This window comes from Parus major, chromosome 1 (assembly GCF_001522545.3).
Source record: "Parus major isolate Abel chromosome 1, Parus_major1.1, whole genome shotgun sequence".
Classification (NCBI taxonomy): Eukaryota; Metazoa; Chordata; class Aves; order Passeriformes; family Paridae; genus Parus; species Parus major.
In genome coordinates this window covers 82,118,860-82,146,022 of record NC_031768.1, presented here as the reverse complement: position 1 = coordinate 82,146,022, position 27,163 = coordinate 82,118,860, and the positions used below count along the sequence as shown (strand labels likewise).

At 36.1% G+C, this 27,163-nt stretch overlaps 1 protein-coding gene across 17 annotated transcripts in view; it reads left to right on the top strand.

The window, feature by feature from the left end:
• PICALM (phosphatidylinositol binding clathrin assembly protein) overlaps positions 1-27,163 on the top strand; it is a 66,871-nt gene that overhangs the window by 29,129 nt on the left and 10,579 nt on the right. For 2 of the 17 annotated variants that reach the window (XM_015629552.3, XM_015629570.3), the window contains exons 4-20: positions 841-943; positions 3,122-3,215; positions 3,720-3,831; positions 5,217-5,323; positions 6,504-6,545; positions 7,232-7,317; positions 8,517-8,640; positions 8,980-9,116; positions 11,466-11,566; positions 16,352-16,501; positions 18,306-18,386; positions 20,763-20,870; positions 21,733-21,864; positions 21,954-21,984; positions 22,818-22,917; positions 24,677-24,700; positions 26,735-26,794. In XM_015629552.3, the coding sequence (XP_015485038.1) occupies positions 841-943; positions 3,122-3,215; positions 3,720-3,831; positions 5,217-5,323; positions 6,504-6,545; positions 7,232-7,317; positions 8,517-8,640; positions 8,980-9,116; positions 11,466-11,566; positions 16,352-16,501; positions 18,306-18,386; positions 20,763-20,870; positions 21,733-21,864; positions 21,954-21,984; positions 22,818-22,917; positions 24,677-24,700; positions 26,735-26,794 (1,592 nt within the window). The other 15 variants (XM_015629560.3, XM_015629585.3, XM_015629610.3 and 12 more) reach the window with 13 other exon arrangements.

Genomic DNA, 27,163 nt, shown 5'->3' with positions numbered 1-27,163 from the left:
CTTTTTTGGGAAATTGATCAAAAAAATTCCATTTATCTTTGAGACTAATTGTGGGTAAATAATTGTTTCTGTGGTTTGGGTTTTTCAACTGAAATAGTCTTCAAAACTGTTATGCTGCAGTTCAGTGCAGATCTGACCATAAATGTAGCTGTCATTGCTTTTTCTCTTAAACTTCCTTAGTTTGTCTACTGTTTCTTATATACTTCTGATCTTTGCCACAAGTGTACTAGAACAGGCAGCTAAAGTGGTTGCCTGAGAACTGAAACCCTCTCATAACCAAGGCTCTACCAAATTGTCATTTTATTGAGTTTTAACTTCTATGGTCTCAGCATAGACTATGAATAGATCTTTTTCTTAGTCTATACCCCTAGATTGACAGTTATCAAAATATTTCCTATCATTGCTGTCTTAACAGAGAAAAATTTCTGTCATGTTGTAGAGTTTCCATCAAAGCCTTTTTTTTCTATTCAGTTGCAAATGAGACACTGTTAAGGAGCTGATATGAAAGCCTTTGTGAATGCATCATTTAATTTCTTGAAAGTAATTTCTATTGTAGTATAAGAGAACTTGCATAAAATTACTTTGTTTTGATTGTGGAAGTAATTTCCTTAGGAAGTGAAGTGTGAACTTGTACGTAGTTGAGGTTGTCTAGATATTTGTGGTATTGTCTGTTTGATTTACATGGTGAATACAATGACGTATGCAGTTATTTTCAGTTTATATTTTTGCACAATTTTGCAGTTGTTGGAGCGGTCATGTTAATATTTTGCACTTTATTTTGAATAACATCCTTGTTCTTTGATTAAATAGGTAATAAACCTCTGAAACTTGTTTTTTTAGGTTACGATATGTCAACATTTATCAGGCGGTATAGCAGGTATTTGAATGAAAAGGCAGTTTCCTATAGACAAGTGGCTTTTGACTTCACAAAAGTAAAAAGAGGGTAAGGACTGTATTTTGTTCTACTGATCTTGAGGTTTTGTCACATGTCCTGTAATTCAAGTGAAAAATAGTGACGTTAGCTCAGGCTTAATGCAGACAATAATGACTCCTTTTTTCTTTTGAGTATCTCCCATGACACACAAAGGCTCAACTGATGTATATTGATGTATATTGCAAAAACTATTTTACTTCAGTTATTGCAATTTTTTATCTTTAAACAGTAGCAGTTTAATATAAAGGAATGGAAGATGGTATGCATGGAAGTATATATATAAAAAGCAGAAGTTTGAACAAGTTTTTCATAATAGATTATATACTTTGCCTTTTATGTGATATAGAAGACTCTGCAATTTATTTGTGCTTGTAGTTCTGGAAGGTTGAAATGACAGGTGAAACACCTGTCGTTACTGGTGTTTGTGTTCTTGTCACAAAATATCTGTGTGAAGTTTACTACCTTTGTGAAGGTAGTGTAAATTTCATGCTTTTAATAGCATGTAACAGCAGATGCTATCATGAGTTGGTCTACAAGAATTCAGATTTTCCCTGGGAAGTGTCCTCATTTAAGAGAAACGAGTTCTTTTGAGACGAGGTACCCATTTGCATATAAAATAAGATGGTGCAGAGCACCAGTAGTCTGGTAAACTACATGTTATAGTGAATGATGAAATTAATCTGGAGCTCTTCTTTGGGAAGGCTAGCAAGAAGGTACAGTTGACAGTTGAGTTTTTCCATCTTTGTCCAATATCTTTTTATATATCGTGCTCTTTAAGGTTTAAAAGCATAATACAAATTTTACATTTGGGTGTCCTAGATCATCCATACATAGGTGAATTTATATTGAAACTAAAAACTTAATGCTTAATCTACAGAAATCTGAATTTAATACCGTTGAATGAATTAATTGTAGTAATGGGCTGTCTAACGATATTTTGCACTAATGTTGTAAAAGCATTTGGAGTGGGCCTCAGAACTCTGTCCAAATTCCTTCTGTCTCCTTGCTAAGACTGTAGAATCCACTTTGAAGTGTGACAGTAAAGTAAAAGGAGGATGCTTGGGCTCCTTTTGCTCTTTCTGTGTTTATAGTTGCTTGGATTGCCAGCAACGCAAAACAGCCTTTTCCACACCTAAGATTTGTGTGTGGTAAGGTGGCTGCAGCTGCTCTAGAGAGATACACAATTGTTTTATCAGGTGTTTTGGGTCTAAGGAGGTGAATTATTTAGCCTGCACCACATGCTTGGAGGTCCTTCTTTGACCCAGTAGGAATAAGTGTTCTGATGGCAGCAATCTACCTTTTCAACTCCTTGATTTTTCTCAGGGCCCTCCCACCCATGCTCTGCATTATATGAATTTCTTGCACTTACTGTTAGGAGTAAATATACAGGACAAGTAGAGAGCTGGAAGCATGGAAGCATGGTCCCCACTGCTTTCCAACCTGGAGAACAGCCACAAACTTTTCTGTGAAGATGTCCTATGAGATTTGCACTTGCAGGAAGCATTTGGTTTGCTTTGTGCATGCTGATGAACTACAAGGCTGTCTGATTTGTCTTATAGACAGCAGTTGTTTTATGTCACTGAGGGGATTTAGTCTCTTCCTCAGTTGTTGCTGTTTTTGGATATTTTTCAAATGTGCAGCCAGTCTTAGTCTATGTAATCTGAACAATTAATAAACAACCAAATAATGGTAGTCAGCCATTAAAAGACATGTAGTCTCTAGAGCCTTTCTGAAAAAGCTTGAAAAACATACTACTGCATTTTTTTTATTCTTTCTTACCTCTTTAAGTTGAAAAGAATCCAAACTGACACAAAATAATAATTGGGTGATTGGAAAAAGAATACATAAAAAATTGCTTCAAAAATAATTTTTAAAGGTTTGTTTTTTTCCTTTGGTTACCTGATGCATTGTATCTCTCCTATATTTCTAAACACTATCAGTTTCATTTTCTCTGAGTAAAAATTCATCTTGGATTCATATTTTGACCAAATCAGTTGTTATCCTTCTGCGCTGCAGTTATTACAGTTGTATTGGCTAGACACCATTCCTAAACACCACAGGGATGGCTTTATATGGCAACGACTTAAATGGTTTCTCTGATGACCTGATATATTTTCTGTTGCTTCCTATTAATAATTGCGTTTAAAATTCATGTGAAGAATTTTCTTCATACTTTTTTCACAACAGGGCAGATGGAGTGATGAGAACAATGAGCACAGAAAAACTCTTAAAAACTGTACCAATTATACAAAATCAAATGGATGCACTTCTTGACTTTAATGTAAGTTTAGCAGCATGTACGTTTCTAACATACTATAAACTTGTACAAACATATAAAATAGGTCAAGATTAAAGGTCTTGCACTTGGTTCCATGTTATCTGCACAGCTTAAAGAGAACAGATCATTTTATTCATTGGTATACCCCCAAGAAATCAGAAAAAGTAGATACAACACTCACTGGAGAGAATGCTTTATGCTAAATTACTGTTTTTATTGTGTAGCTTATGTAGGAATTGCTTGTTTGTTGAAAAGCTGATTACTTCTGCCCTCTGTCTTTTAGTTATGTTAGTTAACATTAGCATTAGTTAACAAAAACGTCTGCCAAAATGATTTGATTTAATTCTGTGATGAGAGAAACTCTTGGTTTGTTATGATGCTACTTTCGGCTAGTAGCCAGTGAGATGATTGGAAAGCCTGTCTTGAGATAGCATGCTGGAGCTTAACTAGAAGTTTTCCAGTAAGAGGTGAATCCAGTTCAGTTAACTTTTTCTCTGATTTTCCTAGGTTAATAGCAATGAACTTACAAATGGTGTAATTAATGCTGCCTTCATGCTCCTCTTCAAAGATGCCATTAGACTGTTCGCGGCATATAATGAAGGGATTATTAACCTCTTGGGTAAATACGACTTTCTGCAATGCTTAGCTCTGGGTGGGGGAAACTCAGTGAGTGATTCACAAGAGCTGCTGTCTTGAGCAACTGAAACAGTCTTACTGTAAAACATCAAAATTTTACTGTTATTTCCAATGTTTGTCTCTGCAGTTGTTACATTGCTTACATTGTACCTAGGGATAGGTAAAATCTGAAAGTAAAACCCATCCAAGATTTTGGATCCACCTAATTTTTTTTCTTGCACTGTATTGTTGGGGATTTTTGTGTGCATTGGTTTTGGGTTTGTATTTTTTTTTATTTTGTCTTTTTGAACTGCATGGCAAACCTGAATTATAATATTGATGTTGCTTGGGGATTTTCTTAAGAAATAGTTTGTATTTCATAGTAAAGGAATCGGTTACTCAGTTCCAAATTTGCAGTCACAACATCAATGATTGCTTGGGTATTGAAACTTCAATGTTGCTTTGGTTCCATGATTGGTTGCCTTATGTTCCTATAGCGTATCTTGTATTTTAAAGAGAATTACAAATTCAGGGTTAAGGCCCTTTCATTTGCACGTACTGAAGGTGGAGAGCCTAAATTTAGAAAAGAATTAAGTTGAAAGTAATCTGTTGACTTGCTTGATTTTATTATATGCTGTGATTGGATGAAGCTACCTGATTGCTGTCATTACTCAGTGCTTGCAGAATGAAAAGTAAAATCCAAAATAAGTCAGTAAGGGACAATCTGAAGTCAGTCAAACTTCCAGTCTGAAGCCCCTGTCGGCTTCCTTTCCCTTGCTAAGAGGTGACATACAGTTGCTTTCACTTATGCTTTGAGTGAAGTGTAATTAAAAAAAAAGATAAATAGGCCTTGAAATTGCTTTTCTAAAGAGGGGTGGGACCCTCTTGCTTTCAGCACTGGTATTTTCTAATCAGTTGTACTTCACTGCACCAGACCATAGTAAGAGACATCAGTTTGTCAGAGAAGATCAAAATCTTGTGTGATATGTGGTCACTGGAATAGAGTAGATACTTGACTGCCAGATTGTAAAACTACGTTTTTTTCCTTCTTCTTCCCAAGAAGATGAATTTACATGTATTTGAGTGACCTATTCTTAAACTTGATTGTCCTCTTCGAGGTGGTTATGCTTTTGTGGTATCTAGTACCTGCAAGCTAGGGTGTAATCTCATGCATGGAACCAACAGCTCACATTTGACAGAGATTTTGACACTTTTAAGTTAGGCACAGTGACTTCTGCAGTTATCATAATATCATATTTTAATATATCATAATAATAGACATGCATAATAATAGACATTTTCTGTTTGTCTTAAAAGTACGCTTTTACTTTGCATATCATTTGCAAATCTTGATTTCTTATTTAATGCAAATATTCTTACTGTTTCTAGAAAAATATTTTGATATGAAAAAGAACCAATGCAAAGAAGGCCTTGATATATATAAGAAGTTCCTCACTAGAATGACACGGATTTCAGAGTTCCTTAAAGTTGCAGAGGTAAACTCTAAGTCAGTCAACTTTGCCCTTTATTTAGAACAGCTTTTAAAGTGCTTATTTTATCATAAAACAGATGCTTCTTCCTTCCTGCTTATTTGCTGTTCTCTCAAGGGTCATCTTGTTCATCTCTGCCTTGATTAGTTCATTTGAGGGCTGTATTGGAAAACCTGTGGAGTGCTTGTTGGTTTATCTTTACTTGAGGGGAGTGTATTAATGTGCATTTTAAATTTTCTTTGGTTATGTAATACTTGCGAGCTTTCTTTGGAGAATAGACTTGGTTTAAACAAACAAAGGAAATTCATGGTGATCTGCTTTCTATGATTCTAGCTGTATTCTAGTTTGAAACCCACAATTCTACCAGAAGTTTTAGATGAAATAACAGCTTCACAAATGAGCAACTGAGATAAACAGATGAACATGGGATTTCTTCAAGATTTCTTGCTGTAGGTGTGCTCATAGAGGGAAAAACAATTACCTTGCAAAATGTTTAGTTGTGGGTTTTTCTAAAAAAAGTGTGTTTAGTCTGTTGCCTTCTTGTTTATAGAGCACTGCTAAATTGTTGTATTAATATTATGGACTTCCTTAGTCGAGGTGTGCTTCTCTTCACATTTTTATTTCCTTGGTATTCATATCTCTCTTAACAAAAAAATAAGCGTTCAGGCTTGGCTTGCTGTCTGTCCTGGCAGTGTCTCTGTCAGAAATACTGTCTTCAGCTGATAAGACCATCAGTTGAAGTTGAGAATATTCATCTTTCTATTGTAACTGTATATGTCCTACTGTAAACTCCTACTTTTCATCTGCATTTTAGAAAAATGTTTCTTGACAAAACTGCAGAGGTGCTTTGTTTCATCAAATATGTCCTGTGTATCAGGAGGTGTGAGAGTTTGCCATGTAAATTGTGAGATAGGCAAACTTCTCCAGGTTATAAAACACTGGGTTCTTACTCTCTTATTTCCAAGATGCTATCTGTTAAAATATCTGTGTAACACACCTACTTCAATGTGTATACATTTAACAAGAATTTATACAACCGGCCATTAGAGTACAGACTGGAGATTTAAAAAATACTGAACAGGTTTGTGCTTTTTGCATTACTTCACATTAGTGTTGTTTACTTTTTTGAGAATCTCTGCCTTCAACAAAAGCAAATGGGTTCTAAAGCTTATGTGTTTTATTACAGCAAGTTGGAATTGACAGAGGAGACATACCAGATCTCTCACAGGTAGATAAACCTATTACATGTTTCCCAGTGCATGTCTGTGTGTTTTTTAGGGGTTGCATGATCAGAAAAACCTGACATTATGGTACTCACTTATGCATTGTTGTATACATTGTCACCAGGTTATGTCTAAGTTTTTGATTAAATCTAAGCTCTGTCAGAGCCTGGCTTTTCTATTCAGTGAGCCTGTTGTAAAATACTTAGATAATTTCTGTCATTCTCTAATTGAATTTTAAAATAACCTTATTTCCATCATGCTTGAAGACACAGTTTACATCTGTGAGGTCACATAATGAAACTTTTACATGATACTATGAAGCTGTTGCTTTTAGCAGCCTTGCTTTTGGCTAATGTTGAAATTAATGTGAAGACTTGCAGATCATGCATAGAGAAATTACTTCAGGTACAATTTCCTTCTTAGTGTCTCTTAAAATATTGACTGCTTCTGATTGTCTGCTTGCTGTTTCCTAGCTGTTAATTTTAACATTTCTTGCTGATAAATCCTTGTGATAGAATAATGTAATAAGGAGAATACATCACCGTATACTTAAATTCATTAAATACGTACAGAAGGCCAAGAGGGGGTAGAAGTATTCTGAGCTGTTGTCCCTGTTGCCCTACAATTGCATTCTATGAAAATATTTTAACTATTGGTTTCTTCAAACTTTCCCCAATGTCTCTCTTTGCAGGCACCGAGTAGCCTTCTTGATGCTTTGGAACAACATTTAGCTTCTCTAGAGGGGAAGAAAATCAAAGATTCCACAGCTGCAAGCAGGTGGTTATATATCCTTGTCCTTTTGGACAATTGTCAAATTGTTCAAATCCATTTCTTTTCAATCTAATTGTAAATTAAAATTGGAGGAGGCTTCCTTAAAGACATTGTATGAGCAAAGATGGATTAGCAAGTTGTCATATCTTAAAACAGCTTCTTCCAGGTCAACAGAACTAGAATCTAAGGACCTGTAAGGGCCTCCTCTAGCATCTGTACTTGCGCTTTTAGCATTTGATCCAGAATTTCTGAGGAGAAGCTAAGTTTCTTTCATGTACTGCCTGCCAATGTTCATTTTATATTAATAATTAGACTTTTGTAACTTACACAGCATGAACAAATTCATGTCTTTAGACCTTTACATCTCGGCTTTAATCCACATTTTGTCAAAAGCAAGGAAATGCATCCAGAAGTCCTTACATGAGGAATGAATTTTGAAAGTAATTGGAAGTTAAAGCCATAATGCATATGGTATAAGGCATTAAATTATTTTGAGTGCTTTCCAAAACACAACAGGCAATATAGAGAAGTCCTATACATGACAAATTTCATTGTTTAAATTTAACAAATCATAATATTGGGTGTAAGACTTGTAAAATTAAATAGTATTTTTTTTGTATGTTCAAAAACTAAGGCAGTAATGTTTTATAAGTTCTTTATGGCAGTGACTATTAGGGCACTACTTTTTAGAATATTTGCTTTCTTTTTTAAGATTACTATGTTAAAAGTTCAGTATTTGTTTAAAATCTTATTGCATACTCTTAAATATGATGATAAATTAGAAATTTCCTTTGGGATATATTAAAAGCATTGATTGTTTGTTCACTAAGCCTGTTAAATTAACAACAATTTGAAGTGCAGCCCAGATGATTTGGAACTGCTGTATGCCTACAAATAATGTCATTTTAAGCAAATAGGAAAAATAAAGGCTTAAAATGTGAATTTTGTGGTGCCATTTGGAGGAGAAGCATTTAAGGTGGAAAATCCAAAAGGCAGTAGAGTGGACAGCATGATTTCTGGGCATTTTTAATTTTGCATTTCATTTGAGGTATCTTATTTAAACTTTTCACTTCTGAAGTTTAAGATATCGCCAATGTTAGAGAGCTCAGAAGGAGACTGGGTGGATACAAGCAAAGTGCTCTTTAGAGGCTCCTATCACGTGTCATCTGTTAACTGCCAGCTTTTCTCCTGTCCAATTACTTTAGGGCTACCACCCTTTCCAATGCAGTCTCTTCCCTTGCAAGCACTGGCCTGTCCCTCACAAAAGTGGATGAAAGGGAAAAACAAGCTGCGCTAGAGGAAGAACAGGCTCGCTTAAAAGCTTTAAAGGTAGGCATACAGAATTTTTAATTGAAAATGCTTTTCCTGTGTTCTTGTTGATAGCTTATTAGGATTCTTAAAGAAGCAAAGGGGAAAACAGAGTTATTGGTACTGAACAGGTACTGTTGGCAAAGTGTAGGAAGTAGAATTGTGTATTCTTAGATGGTACAGCTTGTGCAGGGTTTGTTAAAATAGTTTTCCCCAAAGCATTTGTGGCACTGTTGACTTGTAATTGCAAGTGGTTTACACTAGTGTGTGGAATAAATATTCTTTAGTTCTGCTTTATTTACATCAAATGTCCTGGATGCAGATGTTCAGATTTCTTACACCAGCTCACTTTCCCAACAGGAGCAACGTCTAAAAGAACTTGCAAAGAAACCTCATACCTCTTTAACCACGGCAGCTTCTCCTGTGTCAACTGCAGCAGGAAGCATAATGACTACACCAGCCATTGATATTTTTTCTACCCCTAGCTCCTCTAACAGGTATGCTGAATCCTCCACTGGGACATCTGCTGCAGCAAGAGTTTCCTCTAAATTTCTGCTACAGAGTGTATATTGCACAAGATTGGTTGGATTGAAGAGTACATTAGCAATATGATAAGAAATTAGAGTGAAGCAGATGGGAAAATAGCCTATTGCAATAAATAACATAAAACTGTGTTCTCATCATCTGTTTGCAGAAGTTTCTGGTATGAACTGACTGCTGACAGCCCTTGTAGCTGTTCTTAGTTGGTAAGCCAGACGGTTGGAACTGTAAAACACACATGCTTTGTCCCCAAGGAACATTACAAGTAAATTTGAGAAAAGTCAAATAAAAATTCTGTTTGAGAAGTCATAAAGAAAAGGCATTTCCAGATCTTTAAAAGTAGAGTGGCATATATTCTGGCTAGTTTTTCAGAAAAAGGAAAGACTGAAACAGGGTTTGAAATGAGAGGCAGGTTTTGCAGTCTTGTGTTGTATCTGGAACATCTCTGCAAGGACCTGCAAAGGAAGTGCAAGAGTATTCACAGCATGCTAATCCTGATCTTTGACGAGCAGGAGCTGTTGGTATGAGCAAGTGTGTGATCTTCATTCTGTAAAATACCTGTCAAATTAAGCAGCAGCAGAAGATACAGTGCTTTTATTAGTATAGAAGGAATCTGCGCTCTGAAGTCATATTTTTGCTTTGAGCGTGATCCTAAACCTGGAGGGATTGCTTAGTTGCTCTGTTAGAGCACACATAAGAATCTATTGCTCTTTTGACAACTTTATTTTCCCATTAGAAAGGTATTGTAGGAAATTACTTGACACCAAATATGCGGTAAATATCTGAGTCACGTATAAGAAGCTAGAGAATGTCAGTGTTAGTAACTGAAAGACTTCCTTGTAAAGAGATTTTTTTTTTGTTAATTCTTTTTTAGAGGCCAGAAAACTTGAAAAGGGTGTATGCTTTGAACTTAAATATCTGATCTTGCTTCTTAAGAGGTCTGAAACATAGAAACATCTGATAAAGCTTCTTAAAACAGACAGAAATGCTGCATAGTGAGGACAAGAGTAAAAAAAACAAAACAAAACCCCAAAGCTAGATTTTCTTCATGTTCAAATTTACTTGCTGGCAGAATGACTGCTATGAGCAAAGAACAGATTTTACAACAGGAGCTGTCATGAAGGGGATATGCTGGGTCAGAAGTTCAGTGGCTTGCTGTTAGATGCAATGTGTCTGGTTAATCCCTGTCATTATCTTGAGCAAGCTTTACCTTGAAAATTATCTTTGTTCAGCTGCTTGCATTACAGGGCAGTGCTAGATCATGCTGCTTTTTAATAGGAGCAGTAGTGGCAAAATGTGATGGCAATCACTGCTGAAATGAATCATGCAATACTGAAAACTGTGAATTATACAAGTGATTGGATGAGCAAGAAAATATACAGAGGTCTAGGATGTCACTACTAGCTATTAAACTCTTGTGCTGGTCTCATTTAGAGAGGTGTTTGGATGTCAGTGATTCAGCTTCTGAGCATAGTAGAAACCATATGTGCAGATTTCGGTTCATTTCATGTCCTGAAAAGTTCTGGGAGAACACCAGTACACTTTTTTTTTTCCCCTTTTTTTCCCAAGACTTATTTAAATTGTGAAATGAACACTGCAGGAGGATGAATTTTACTGTTCTTGTTTGACTCCTTAAATTAATGCAGCAGTTGTATATAAGCCCTCACTCTTAATTTCCATGTAATGTTATATGGTCTCAGTTTTAAATGTTCTAAATTCAGAAAAGGTTTTGAATGGTCTAAAATGTGCATTTGAATGTTATTATTCACATGCCTGATGTGTGACCTTTAATCACTTGTTTAAAGACCTCTTACGTTTTGCTTTCCTCAAAGTTCTTTAATTGCTCATGGTTGTGAGGTAGTTTCTCAGCAGTGATTATAATGGAAAGATATAAATTGTGGGATTTAGAGTAATATTTTGGTGGTGCAGCCCATGAGAGTTCATTTTGTCAGTCACTTTTGTTGTATTATAGTGTTTTTGTGAGGTGACATTAAAAGTTGATGAACATAAAGAGTTCTAAACATAACATCTAGCCTGGTGTTGGACTGTGAGAATGCCTGTCTTTGTCTAGGACAGCTTTGAAAAAGGTCCCTTGGCATAATATACAACTTACCTTGCTAAGTTAACAGTTTCTTACAGAACTGAAAATATGGAGCTCACCAGCCCTTCTGATTTTGGCTCAGTTCTATCCATTTTGTAATAATCGTTTTGTAACAAAGCTTTCATTACTGTTGACAGTAGCTAGCATTTGCCTATATTGAAAACTGTGATGTAGCTCAAACAGTTTTATTAATTTATCTTTCTAGCACTTCAAAGCTGCCAAATGACCTGCTTGATTTGCAGCCAACTTTTCATCCGTCTGTACATCCTATATCTGCTGCTCCACAAGTAGGAAGTACCTGGGGAGGTAAGAATTCCAAGTTGGATTAAGGTTCTAATTGCTATGGTCATGTTCCTGTAGCTGTTGCCCCTAGTCTGAGGGCTATTTCTTCCTTAATGAGATCTTAGAAAGACATTACAAGTGAATAAGGGGAACAGAAAAAGTAAAATCTGTGTACAGATTAAAATAATTTTGTGTGGTGATTCTAAATTATCTTGATATGTCTTCTTATTAGCAAAGTTACTTTAATTGTTGACCAGCTCTGTTAGCCTCATAACTGCTGTCTTCAAGATTTCACATAGCTAGCTGCAGAAACTTAGCTGTTCAGAAGTCGGTTCATCAGTGAAGATATCTATGTAGGTAGACTGTGCTGCAAACACAGGAACCTGAATGCAAAATTGCTTTAATACATATTCTAAATTTTATCTAATGTTAAATCAAATTTGCTGGTGATGATAATGCAAAACTTGAATGAGGCCTGAAAGGAGGCACTTGTGACAACTGTGCATACAAAAAAAGGCCAGAGTTAGTTATTGAAACAATAATAAGGCTTCTCTTTACAAATTCTCTGCTATGTTTAATTTAACTACAACAGAAGATTAGCAGAAAGCTGTGGTTGGGCCTCTTAAGTGAAGAGACAAAATTTATATTCTTCCTTCTGAAATCTACTCTAGAACTCCCAAATTTTCATTCTGCCCAGTTTCTAGGGTGGACTGAATGAACTGAGATGATCTTACTCAAGTCCTCAAACCAAGGGGTCAAGCAAGAGAGTTCTAGAAAGTCAGGAATTTTCCTTCAGGATTGGTTTGAGTGCTGGAGCATTTGAATGTTTACTCATAGTTCTTGGCTGCTTTGCAGTGTTCCAGAATAATTCAGATATGGTATTATATTGCCAATATAACTGTTGGTTATACTGGTGGAGGTTTAAAAAGCTTTATATCAGAGGGAGAGGGAGGTTGTGTTGTTTTTTTTTAATTTTTCTACATAAATGACACTTAAAAATAAAGTAAATTCCTGAACTATGTGGGCTATTTCCAGATTTTTATTTTTTTTTCTAAACTAGATGCTTGCAAAAAATGCTTTCTTTTATGATGTGAAAAATTGGGGATTTCTGCTTCAGGAAGTTTCATAGGCATCAGAACAACCCTGTTCTAAATTTTTACTTCCCTCTTTCTTTTTATGAGCTGTAGCTCTTCTTAACATCTTTCCAGCTATCTAATGTATCTTCATAATAAGCTGTGTATGTATTCCACTTTACTTTTTGCTGTGTGCTTTGTTTTGTATACCTTCTCACATTTGTTCATAGGGAAATAACACAATTTTGAGTGAGGAAGGCACTACTAATATATGTGGCAGCTTCTAAAATAAATGAGTTTTACTTGTTCTTTAGTTTTGCTGAGCAAAGCCTCTTTGGAGAAAGATGTAGTGAGGGGTATATGGAGTTAGGCATACAAATTTCAGTGCTACAATAGGCTTGGAGTTTAGAAATGGAAAAAAATGGGCTCATCTTGATTGCTTTCTGCAAAATACCTTCTCTTTCAGCTTGTCCTGTTTGTTTTGTGGATGAGAGATAAAAGAGGAACTATCTGCCTCTAAAAGGTCACATCATAATTTAGCATTTCTTTATTAACCTGAAAGCTGAACCTGGAAGTCTGTTTGTTCAGTGTTGTGTTGCTTGTGACATGAGTCTTCAGTAATAGTCATTGATATATCTGCTTACTATTGACACATTTCTAAATACTTATAAGACTTAATTAACTGTGAAGATTTTGGATTGTCTGCTAAAACTTCACGTTAAAATTCTGGGATCTCCATTTTTTGTGTTACCTTTCATCAAAAAACACCCAACTCTTCAGCTTTACAGACATGAACACTCACTTCACACAGGTGAGGTAGATAAGAAGTGCTTTCCACATTTTACAGATGGGGAAATCTGAGCAATTAACTGACTTGTCTGAAGTCATACGGCAAGTCAGTGGCAGAGCCAAGAATGGAACCTGAGCTATTTCCAGTCCTGTGCTCTAATCACTGCACAGCATCCCTCCCTTAGGTAATTTTCTGACATGATGATGTTTGTATTTGGTGTATATGGTGGATTTGAGAAGAGTATCAAATCAACTAAAATCAGTTACTGTTAAAAATTTTATGCAGAAGCTCTTAGGTGTGTAATAAACCAATAAATTGTTAAATAAGCATTATATTTGGGTTGCTCTCTTTAGTTTTGTACTTCCAAAAATGTTAAAGCTAACAAGGTTAAACTCCTGGGGAATGGGTTCTATGATTGTATGTTTCCAGTTTACCTATTTCAGACTGTAAAAGATGCCACTGAAAACCCTTTGTCAAGGTTTCTTTGGACAAAATACTTCTAATTAGATAATTTAAAGGTAAAAATTTGCGAAATTTAAACTACTGTTTTAAATGCACCAAAATCATTAATGCCTAATGATAGCATGCAGGTGCAGAGTGATTCCATTGACACAAACAGATGCCATGTGTATTCAAGGATGAAATGGGTTTTAGAAACATTGAGGTGTTGCTGTCAGAATTGACAGCAATTTTTAAAACTTGAATATGCAAGGATATAAATTACCCAAACCAAATTAATTTTTGGTTACTTTTGTTACTAGCATTTGCAGGGTCTGAGACTTGGATAATATCAGACATGTTGGCTAGAGTTAGAATGGGGCAGACAAGCAGTGAATCTGAGAACAGGTTACATTTCTGAGCAAATTTTGATAATCTAAAATTGCATTATATTGTCTCAACGGTCAAAACATAGGAAGTTCCATATATAGCCTTGGGAATTGGGAACAGAAAGTAGTTTTTGGTAATTTTCTGGATGAGTGCATGTGTAAAATAATTTTAGTGGACAGGAGATTCAGACAAATACAGTTAAAAACTTCTGCTTCTTAATTTCTTCTATCTTATCTTCACTATTTATTTGGGTTCTTTGGAGACCATTCCAGCTGTGTCTGGTATATTTGCCAGCTACCAGTTTGTGGCTAAACTTCAGAAGCAAAACAAATCAGTGTGGAAATGAACATTTTGACCCATCTGTTTGATTTTTTTCCACTTATATAAAGAGAACCAATAAAATCAGCAGAATGTGAAGCAGCAACAGAAAGAGCAAGGAGGAACTGATGAACGGATAATCTGCCCCATTTTTATTGTTAGATTTGTTTGTTCTACATTTTTTGAAATGGTATTCAAAGCAGAAAGCAGTTTTAAGGAGTAACTGAAACAAGGACTCAGTTTCAGGCAACTGGCTGATTGGCATGTCCAGTATATAAAACATACATGAGGTAATATATAATTTTGTATTCCTTTTGTGTATTACAAATATTATATTAGCTTATTCTGCTTGTCCTTGATTCAGTGTTGGACACTATAATTTTGCTGACTGAATGATTTAGGAAAAGGTCTTCTAAGGTATTTCAATTGTTCTTTGCAACATAGCCAAGCAATTTGGGGAAAAGTCAGGACTTACCTAATAACATATCTTGAGCTTGCAGTGAATCGAAGCATGCATTAAGCCTGGAAAAAATAATGTAATTATAGTTTTTAAATTTTGTTTCCATTAGGGCTTTTGTACAACTGAGCACATTATGAAGCTATGTGGGACTTAGAGCTAAGAATCTGAAGCTATGTGGGACTTAGAGCTAAGAATCAGGAAGTCACATTCAGGGAAGGAAAATAATTTACACTTCAAAAGTGCTTCACACAGCATGATAGTATTTACAAGAGTTATGGATAACTGCATAAACTTGCCAGGTGAAAAAAAAATAAAAGGCCAAGAGCTGAAGAATTTAAGACATCTTTCTTACAATGATTATTCAGAAATTTTTCTGTAGTGGCTTTGTCTAGAAGAGTAAGCTACAGTTCTAGGCACCATGGTAAGTAGGACTAGATACAGCCCTTGCTGATCTCACCTGGTGAGTTCTTGAATTTTCTATCAAGAGTTCATGGGTTCTGAAACCAGACAGCTAAACCACAGCTCCTTCAGTCAACAAGTATTGTAGCTGCCTTCTCCATCCACTGTATCTGTTAGATTCTGAATTGCAGGAGTACTTGAGCTTGGCAATTCCATTCTCAGGAAGACTTGAAACTATGTGCCTTGGGAAGTCACTTGTATAGATCCATGTTTCCTTCATTCCAATAAAGTCTGGCCGTTTTTTTAGTAAGCAGCATTGTCCTCCTTATGGTTTAGTCTCTGTTGTCTGTAAAAGCAGAGCAGTTTTTTGCTTGCTTGCAGGTAACAGCATATCCAACAACAAGCTGTTTTGTTCCTGATACCCAGGGAGCAGAAGTGCTTATGTCCTGTATGCTACTTTGCTCTTGAAAATTTGTGATGCTCAGTAGTAACAGAACTGAGTTGTGTGAGTGTGTGAGAACACAGTTTGGAGAAAGAGAAATTCAGCTCAGTTGGTTTTGTTTACATTTTTAAAGTTGTCTTGGGGATTTTATTGCACTGAATCTTCTCCTAGTGCCTCAGGTTCTGTAGTGCTGATGGATACCCCCTGCTCCAGAGACATTGTTGCAAATGTCAAGGCATGACTGTGAGAAACAAGAAGTGATTGTGTTTAAAGACAAACGTAGTTGCTTTCAGTCTAAAACACACTCAAGAAGAAGCAGTTTATAAGATGGTGTTATTAATTCAAAAATTTTAAAAAAGAAAATTAGAAGCTAGTATCTGCAGTCCTGGACAACTTGAAAATGAAATAATTAGCTAGGTCATCCCAAGCTTAGAGATGTCCGGAGAAAACTAAATCCGTCTCCCTTTTCTTCTTTCTCTTGCTCTCTGGAATTGAACAGATCCTTTTTCTGCTACTGTTGATAGTGTTGATGATGCCATTCCAAACCTAAATCCTTTCCTTACAAAAACTAACGATGCTGCTCATCTGTCTGTGTCTTCTGATGTATCTACTTTCACCAGTAGGACACCCACACATGAAATGTTTGTTGGTAAAGTACCATTTTAAACTAATTTCCTATTTCCTAAAAATTTTAACATTATTTTAGTTTCCAAAATATATTTTTACAGCCTTTCAGAAACTAAAAGCTGGTCATTTGGGGCTGGTTTTGTGCTATGTTAAAATTTGACTTAGTAGCTGTGCAATAAAAATGGTGTTAAAATCCTTGCTTGGCTGCCTAGATAGGATTCTAACCTGATGTAAAGAAATAGTTACAGTTAGAGCAGCTGCTTGAGTGCAGTTTTACAGTCTCTTGTACTTGGGAATTTTAAGGTAAAATGCTGCATATGCCTGAGAAGTAAAAGAAAATGCTGTTACTTTCTTCCTCAGGTTGAAATGCTCTTTTTAAACAAAGGAGCCTAATCCAATTTTTTGGGTAGTGGATGTTTTTGCCTCAGTCATGTTGTCATGAACGAAATTGATAAGGCCACGCACATATTGATGCATAATTTACTCTTTACCTGTGGGGTAATAAGCTAGTGACTCACCTGCTAAAAACTGTTCATATCTTACTTTGGAGATGGTTCAACATGGCTGTCTCACTAGAAATCTTTCTAACATTTGTGTTGGTGCAGCTCTGTAGTAATTTAATTGCTTTTCAATATGAAGATTCAGTTTGTTTTCACACATGAAAAATCACTTAATTACATGTCAATTCTATTAAACAAAGCAAGTTTAAAGACAGTTGTACACCACTGGCTGTATTTATGCTGGTTGAACCTCACTAGAATTGATGAAAGAAAAACGCAGACTATTAGAACAAAGAGTTTTTTAATACCTCTGGTACTTGTTAACAGAGGTAAATCAAAGGGATTATGTCTTTAAAGGTATTCATACTACTTATACTTTGTCAGCTTAACTAACTAGTTTCCTAGCCTGTCTTCATTGGAAAGACAAAGCAAGCAAGAGAAATATATCTTTAAATAAATGTAAAATACTTTTAGTTGGTACTGCTATGTTTTATTCTGTCTTGTCTGTGCTTCAATTAAATTTTTATGGCTCATGCAAACGTAGAATGGTTATTTGAAATACAGCTGGTTTTTTAGTAGGATGATTATTTGGTCAGATTAGTTTCCTCTGTCTAACTTGTTCTGCAGTCACACAAAAAGTTGCAGCAATACAGAGTTGTGAACAAGGACCCTGGTGGGTTTTTGTGGTGCTTTCTGGTCTTTGTGATATTTATTACATGAGAGCTCTGAAGTCACTGGAAATGGATGACATTGATACATTACATTCCCTTCCAGTGTCTCATGCTCTAAGGGTATATCTAGAACCAGAGGGTGGCCTCCTGACAGATTGGTATGGGACAGGTAGATGCAGTTTTAGCTGTAGCACAATCAAGACACTATGATAATGTGAATGTGGGTTTAAAATAACTCTTTCTGGTTCTTTAGATCATTACAATCCATTTACTCAACTAAATCCTTTTGTGGCAACCAAATATGAATATACTTCAGGTATAAGAAAAATGCCTTGAAGCTTTTACACTCATTTCCTCCAAGGGTGTAAAACATGGCATTTGATTGGAAAAAAAATTGTTCCTAATATAGCTGTTCCTTTGAAATTGTGCTTTTCCCTTTTGTGTTAGAGATTGTGTAAATATGTTTCTTACTGTCTGTCTGATGTGTATTGATTTCATTCCATTGGTTCTATGTTATTAGACTATATGTGGATTTATAGACTGATGTGAAATTAAAGTTTTGAATAGCAGATAAACAGTGTATCTTGGTTCTCTTTCTGTAACTCTCCCTCTTCTCCTTTCCTGGCTTTCTCTCTTGTGTGATACTCCTTATCAGATTCTTTTTGTGGTCCTCAAGCTTATCCTAACGCTTCTCATTTCCGCAATGAGCCTTCTTCTGTAGCTGGTCTATTTGGAGGTAGGTAATGGGATGCAGCCTTACCACACACACAGAAATTTGAATGTGTTGTGTGCCTAGAACTAGTAGGCATGTTACTGACTACAGAAGTGGCTTGTTATAGTGGCTCCCACTATTATTCATGTGCTTGTGCCAGGTGTGTGGTCACAAATGGTATGTACTTTTTCAGTTTGTGCCAAACTAAGGCTTGTTTAGTCTAAACATGAAATGAGTATCTCCCCATTTCAGGATCTCTCTTAGTTTACTTGTTGCTACAAACCACACAAAAGACATGCATGTTTATAAGTAGCTTTCATCTTGCTCTACCTCATTGTTTCTAAGATAAAGGGATTGGGATGTTCGTGCTGCTTACGGCAATTTTGTTGATATATTACTCTTAAACAGTGCACTAAACTAGTGTTAAGCTTTTCAGCAGAGCAGGAGAAAGAGTCTGTGCTGCATTAAAGTACTGGCTGATGATTTGTGCAGCTGTTTCACATTTGTGTAGTAACACCATATTGGTAGTGATTCTGAAGCACCATCCTGATAGTTGCTAGAGAGACTGTAGGCTGTGACAGGTTATAATCTGTCCAGACCAGGTTGAGCAGGGTGTGTAAACATTGCTGCAGTGCAAGGCTTAGGAATATCTTCGGTAAATGGTTTGTGGAAGGCTTAGTTCTTAAAAGTCCCATAAAGTCCCATTTTGGTTTAGTATCCTTGCGTAAAAATCAGTGAACATCATTTAACAAAAGATTAAATACTACAAATTACTCTATTCCCTTTATTCCTTATTAAAAAACCAGGATTATTAGTTTCTGTCAAATCTTGATGCTCAAAGAAGTTCCATTAAAAATACTGACCTTTGCATCTTTCAAAATATCCCTGTTAAACAAAATGCCCTGAGTTGGTTGATAAGTTGGTTGGTAGGATTTGATCTTTATCAGGGGCTGATTCAAAGGAGTCCTTCATATTGTTTTGTCTTGGAGATGGTCTCATCATCTTAGTTTCATAAAACTTGAAACTTCTAAAATGTGAAAGCAGCTTATTTTGGTTGAGGCTGATTGCTAAAGCAAAATATGAGCTATTGTAAGTCAAGTTTTCTATTGGTACAGGCACGGTTTTAAGAGTTGCAGGACATCCCATCAAAGGAATTCCTATCTGCAGTTCAGAGTCTCTGAAATGGCTTGTTACAACTTGATGGTATACATGTCATAAAGATACTCATTTTGGTTTGTTGATTATTTACTCTCTCTTTTCCCACATTACTGCTTCTCATGTTTTGCTGTATGCAGTTTACTTAGATTTATTTTTAATGGAAACTACATTGTCTAAGTTGTAGTAATGGAGTTAGGAGTCTTGTGTTCCTTAAGACAAAAAGAGGCAGGTAATCTGAATTTGGGGTTTTTTTCTGTGAAATTTACGTTCAAGAATAACATCCTGTAGTTATTAATTTTTTTAGGCGCAAAATGTGACTTATTTTAGAAAAACAGTAAGATTGAAATGAGGTGCTGTCGCAGCAAGTGAAATGAAATCCAAGAAGTGTTCTTGGTCAGTTATTTCTGCCCACTGCAGTGTTTTATTGCTGACATAGTTGTAATCCTTTCATTTCTCCATATCATACTTTTTGTTAGAAACCAGAAGAGCTAATTTTCAAGGTGTTTTTTTTGCTTTTTTTTTTTTTGGTGCTTTTCATATAAAGCAATAATGACTTCTGTTATTGCCTGAATACTTCTGTGATGCACATGCATGTGCTTGTGATCATATATAACATGAAAAAATACTACAAACAAATGTCTACCACCTTTTTTACTGAACTATCAATTAATGCTGCTGAACATCATATGCAATGCTTTATGCTGCAATAAATTTTCAGTGTTAAAAAAAATTGTGTAATTGTAGAAAACTACAAATACATGGAAGATAAATGAAGTAAGTTTAGACAGCACTAAGAGTTGAAATATGACTGTACTCCCTATATCTTGCCATAATTTCTAGAAATTTGACTGCTAAACATGGTCAACTGCAAAATGTGCAAAACTTGAAACACGTTCATCACTAGCCAGCTTCTTTTCCTGGAGAAGCATGGTGACTTTTTCCTCAGTAATTTTATTGTAAGCATATAGTAAAAGAACAATGAAGGTATCCAGAGATTAAGCTGTTGCAGGGGAGTGTCTTATGGCCTGTCTGTTCAGCTTTTGAGACAAAATCTTTCTTTGGAGGAGTAACTTCAAATAAAGACCAAATAAACTGCTTGGTGTCAGGGTGTAATCTGGGCTTTTGAGGTATTCCTAGTCTTTCTGCAGTGCTGAAATATTTATTTGACTTGTCTAGCATAAAGGTGGATTTGTGGGAAATGCTGTATAAAAACATACAATTTCTTTCTTTTTTTCTGCACAGGGTTCACTCCATCTCCTGTTGCTCAACCACAGCCATCAGCTGGCCTTAATGTTGACTTTGAGTCTGTGTTTGGAAACAAATCTTCTAATGTTGTCCCAGATTCTGGTGGTAAGACACTTGTTAAAATAAATGATGTATGTTCTTTCCTTTAATTTATTTTACTTTTGAGGTATAAATCTCTTAATATGTTTTGACTTACACTACTAGGACAGAGTTTCAGATGAAGAAAACTGATTTTAAAAGGTCAATAATTAACAGCATTAATAAAATAATTTTTCTTTACAGACTATTTCTACGCTCTGCTGAAATGTTATCACTGATTTCCCCCACTTAAATATTTTGTACATTAAAACTTCACACAGTGAACAGCCTTAATTTTTATATGCTGTCAGCTGAAATTAAATTTGTGTTTGTAGAGTTTGGTTGGGAGAGGTGAACTTTCATCTTCATTTTATGCATCTACAACATGGTTTTGACACTCCTTTGCCTTTTCTTTTGACATTAAGATTGCTTCAGAAAAAGATCAGTTAATACACAATTTGGATTGAAGTCATTGTGCTCTTTCTGTTCGAGCATCTGGAAAGTAGATATTTTCTGATCTTTTGCATTAGGCTCTTGACATTGGATTTTTTTTTGTATTTGATTTGCTAAAAGCAAATACATGTTTTTGTAAGATTGAAACACTTTATATATTTCTTCTTTGTTTTACATTTTGCCTGCTTTACTGTCACTGTATGAATCCATTCCATGTAAAGTTGTCCCATAGGTTAAACCACTGAAGTGAAATCTTATTTCCATAGTAAATATCTTTTTTATCAAAAGGTGTAAGTTTTGTCCCTCTTGTATAGAGCAGCATCACTAGGTTAAATTTTGTATTAGCCATTTTGTTGACCTTGCTGTCTGTTTAATTGAATGACATGACATTTGTAGGAGGTCTGTGATTCAAATCACTTATGTTTCTCATTCCAAGGCTTTGATGAACTAGGTGGTCTCCTAAAACCAACAGTGGCCTCTCAAAACCAGAGTCTTCCAGTTGCCAAAGTCCCGCCTAATAAATTAGTGTCAGATGATCTGGATTCATCTTTAGCCAATCTTGTAGGCAGTAAGTATAGAACCACTAAACTGTAAATACTTACTGATTTATTTTAAACAAACAGAATTTCAGTAGTCTCTTTTTCTCCCTTGTGACAGATTTGGGCATTGGAAATGGAACTACTAAAAAGTAAGTATGCTTAGTCAGAAGTTGAGCATTTGGATTTTCATGATAAATTTTCATCAATGTACTTCTTGAAACCTGTGCATGCCAACATAATGTTATCCTTCAGAGCGCATGTGGGACTGTACTTCTTGTATAAGGTGTAATGAATTGTTGAGAGCTGTTGGAAGGTGACTGTGGACTGGGTGGCAGTGACAATGATAGCAGCAGGCAAGTTGTCCTCTGATTCCTTTCAGACTTTAGGTATATTAAAAAAATTAGTTCATCAAAATGTTTCTTTGTAGTTGTTGCAGGTAGTAATAGCGCTCCTTAAATACTTGGTATGATCTGAGTGAGAGCAAAGTGGTTTTAAATATTGTGAAACTGCAACCTCAGTCTTGAGGCTGACCTTTAGACAAGGTGAATTCTTAAGCGGGGTGTGTGTATTCAAGGGTAGCAAACATCTACTCTAGCAGCAAAGTTGAGAAATGGGATTGGCAAATTTCAAGTTTATTGGAACCATCTGTGCCAACTCTGAAATCGTTCAGAAATCTAATATGCTGTCTAGAAATCTAACTCGAACATCTTGACTCAAGTCAGATACATTAATTCACCTATTCTGGACAACTTGACTGAGATGCTGATTCATGCTGAACATCTCTACATGGGGATTCATGCTGAACATCTCCTGCTCTTCCAAGCCAAAGCATATTGTCACAAAATTTTTCATCAACCCTTTTGCTAAATGAGTTTCATTAATAAAAGAAGCCTCATTTCCAAGTGGAAATGGTGTTTACCTGAGAAAGTTTTCTTAGAAAGTCCATTGTTTTCTAACAATTTTTTAAAAAATTTATTTGAAGTGATGTAAACTGGACTCAGCCAGGTGAAAAGAAACTAACAGGTGGTTCCAACTGGCAACCCAAGATCGCACCTACCACTGCGTGGAATGCTCCAACATTGGTAAGCAAATGCTCGTTTTAAAATAGTGAGTTCCCTGCAATTTAGATCTGCAGGGTGATGTATAATGGGTGAATTTGAAAATGGTCTATAGTTTCAGTAAAAGGGTAATAGAAAATTGAAGAGGTAGTTAGTTGGAGCTGTGTACTACTGGGATTTGTTTTTCTTGGCTGTGTTATTCTAGTAAATAGTTTGTGATGTGATGTGCAGGTTTAGCATGAACTTCAGTCGTGTTCGAGCAGCCTCACTCATGGGAGGTAGTGGTCTCTGGGTCTCACTCAATGGACTTTTCAAGTACATGTAAAAACAGGACAAGGGGCAATGGCTGTGAACTGACAGAGGTCAGGTTTAAATGAAATACTAGGAAGAAATTCTTTACTGCAAGGGTGGTGAGGCTCTGGCACAGGTTTCCTAGAGAAGCTGTGCATGCCTCAATTCCTGGCAGTGTTCAAGGCCAGGCTGGACGGGGCTTTGAGCAGCCTGGTCTAGTGGAAGGTGTCCCTGCCCACAGAAGGGGGATTGAAACTAGGTGATCATCAAAGTACTTTCCAACCGAAACCATTCTATCGGTTTATGACATAAAACTCTGAATTCCAAGGAGTGAGAAGGTACTTTGCAGTGTGCAAAGTGTGAAAGTGACCTTCAGGTGTTCTTATAGGTCACACATCATTACATTGTAACTTGGCCTGCTCTGGGGTGGGAACTGGCCCCCGCTGGTACTTGCAGAGGTGTCTGTGACTACAGCTTTCTTGATGTGTGTAACTGCTGCTTTCCTGCCCCAGTGTGTGCAGTTGCTTTTAATCCATGTTTTGATGAGCAAGTTTGTGTCTATTTTAACAGGTAGTATTGGCAAGGATTTTGGGGTAGCGATGTAGAGGGAGGGCTTTTAATTACATGTTAAGACTTTACAGAAGTAGTTTTCACAGTGTTCACAGAACATTTTTTGCATGTGAATCCTACTCACCCTTTCACCAATGACCTGGAGAGCTATACATGGACAGAACAGGTAACAAACTGCCCCCAAGGACTTATTGCATCTGAATGTGACTAGAGAAGGTTGAGTCCACAGTGTAGTAATGCAGGATTGTGGATTTGGTAAGATGGGACTTTTCTCCTGGGATCTGCCATCTCTTCCCTACCAGGTGTCCCCTATCAATGCACTGCAATTTTTTTTAGGGAAAAATATGTTTGGGGATCTTACTGGAGGGGGTGTGTAGATATTGAAGGAATTGTAACTACTTACCTGCATTAATGACTGGTGGTTAGAGTTTACCCGTGTGCTTAAATCTGTTTAATAACTCATGTCTTTTATCTGCATCTTGTGATGATAAGTCATTACGTTTAACAGCTTTTATTATTGAGAGATACTGTTGAGACACTTCCTGTGAAACTGTTCTACAGACATAAGAAACTTGAAAAAGAAATAATGTGAGGGGGAAAAAAAAAAAGCTTTGTTTTCCTCTGCTGGTCCCTTTATTGCGGAGTTGCTGCTGCTTGCTAAATTGATATGCTTTTGAAAATCTTTGGTGAAAAAGGCATATACCAAATAAATGGACTATGCAAACCAATGTCAAACCTAATACCAATGATAGTATCACAGGTGTGTTGTCTCAGTGAATGACTTAAATTACAAGAATGTGTTGGAGTAAACATTTAATGTATTTGTGAACTAAAATGCTATCTGTGTATATTCTGTTGTGTAAGTATTTGCTTCTAATCCAGTGTTATTGCATTATGTAATTGTTCTCCCTGGGAAATACAGAATGGCATGCATTTTCCACAATACGTAAGTGAAACAACCCACAGCCTTTTTGCAATCAACTGGCATGCTGATATTAACCACTGCTGTTGCAGAATCTCATAACCTCCTCGCTATTTACACATTTCTCATTTGAAAATCTTTGGTGTGCCAAAAATTGAGCTTTTCCTAGCATACACAAACTTCATAGGTTGTGTGCAGGCTCTTGAATCGAATGATGGCATGGGAAATACCAAGATTATTTTTCCTTGCTTTAAACTGTACCATCTGCTGCCAGAGAGCTGGGATGTGTGTCTGTGCTGCCTTTAATGCATTTGGTGAATTCTGAATGAAGATAAAAATATTGTGTTTGAATAACTGCATGAAACCTCACAGGCTTCTGTTATATGTGGCACTTGATCCACATTTATGGTAGATCTTGATATTTTTTTTTAAAGTGGGGAGACACCAATATGTCATGAATTCTCATATGAAAAAAAAGAAAATTAATGCAGATAGTTTACAGAGGGCAAGAAATAACCTGTGCTTGCTGTCTGAGGAATGCAGGCTTTCATTTCAAAGGACTTCTTTCTTTATGTCAGCTGTAATATTGGTCTTTCCCTGTATTCTGTTTTTATGCCAGGGTAGCTCTGTAACTAAAGGGTGGTAGGTCCATATTTGAGCACTCAACCATAAGTTTATTCAGCATGTTTGTGTAGGTGTGTGTACACAAGCAAAACAAAAAAGAAGTTGTTATTTTTAGGATAGCTGTGCCCGCTGTTTGAAATACGTGGCAAATATGCTGTCCAGATGATTTTCTATCTGTTCTCATGGCAATTGAAATGCCAGTTGCACTGGCTCTACTATATAAGAAAAAGCAGCTGATACCTTAGAACTGAATTCAGAAGCAGCTTTTCTGATGCCCTATTCTTGATGAAACAATTTATCTGCTTTAATTAGTCCAGTATGATTAATAGTTTATTATTTCCCTCTTTTCTGTAGCAACAATGTCTGTGTACCAAGACATGCTTATGGTGTTTGTCTTGATTAGAAATCCCCACAGCAAAAGCATGAAAATTAGTGTTTTTTTTTCTAAAAGGGAAGACTAACAGGGGGTGGAGTGGATAAAGACAGCAAGTTATCTGAATATCTGTAAGCACCAGTTTAGTCTGAAAAAAAAATTCCAACTTGTTTAACTTTTTTGTCCTTGTAATAGTTAATACTACTTTAGAAGGTGGATAATAAACTGTAGAATAAAGAATTTGGCAAAGAGATGAAGAACTGTCTCTATTTTTCTAAGAGTTATCAGCTGTTTTTCTACATATATATTGCCAAGCTGTTTACAAAATAAATTCACCCAGTTTTTGTCTGTTGACAGCAATTGTACTGTGCTTTCATAAAAGTACAGTGAGCACATCAGGGTAATATAGATGTATCCAAGTACTAAATGTAGTCAAGTACTAAGAGGACTTTTAGCATGTCTTGCTAAATGAATGCAGTGAGCAAGGAAGAGGGAATGCAAACTGGCTATTCCTGTGAGAGTCTAATTTATATCAAAGCCTGCTGGGAGAATCCCCATAGAGTGTCCATCCTGACTAAAGAGAATTCCTCTAAGTGTCAGCAGAAGCAATGGTAATTTGGTCTTTCAGTCTTTCAAATTCTCTCTTCAGACTCCTTGTGTACCATTACTTTAGATACTGAAATACAAGTATATACTTCATGGGATTAAAAAGTGCTTCTGCTTCATATTTTCTCTTAAACTTCTGAGTCTTGTGCTGTGTTCTCTAAACAGGATGTTGAGAGAGTGGTAACTTGCAGTGTAGTTCAAACAGCCACAATCCTTATGTGAAAAAAGCAAATACATTATTAGAAATTTGCCAAAATGGCCCAGAAACTTTAGCTTAGGTATTGTATTCCATTTGAAATAATTAGGCTACACTCTTAACACCAGACTGCAAATCCTATTTATTCTTTGCTATGTTCATAATAAGCTCAGTGCTGCAGTTGATCCTTAGAAAGCAATGTTGTGGAGTATGCAGCTGATCTCTTCTCCTCTCAGTTCACTACTCTTTCTCACACCAGGCACCCCCTGTAATGGCCTATCCTGCCACAACACCAACAGGAATGATGGGCTACATGATGGTGAGTGGAATTCCTACAACTCCAACCAGGCAGATGCTATATATTGTTTGATTGCTTATAGTTTGGTAGCTCTTGTTTTCCTGAACTATTCTACTGAAGACTGAATTTCAACTCCCATTCATTTATTCCTCACCAAATGATTAACTTCTGGTTTTCTGAACCACTTACATTCTGTTTGTCTGAAATTAAGTCTGCCCTTCCTTACTTCACTTGTTTTATTCATAAACTTCTGAAAATGGAGCTAGATCATGTTTAAGGTCCCTTCCAACCCAAACCATTCTGTGATTTTGTGAAAATTAACACAGTGTTTGTTCTTGGTGGTCTTTATTGGCGTAGAAATAAGTGTCAATATAAATAGAAATACCATGT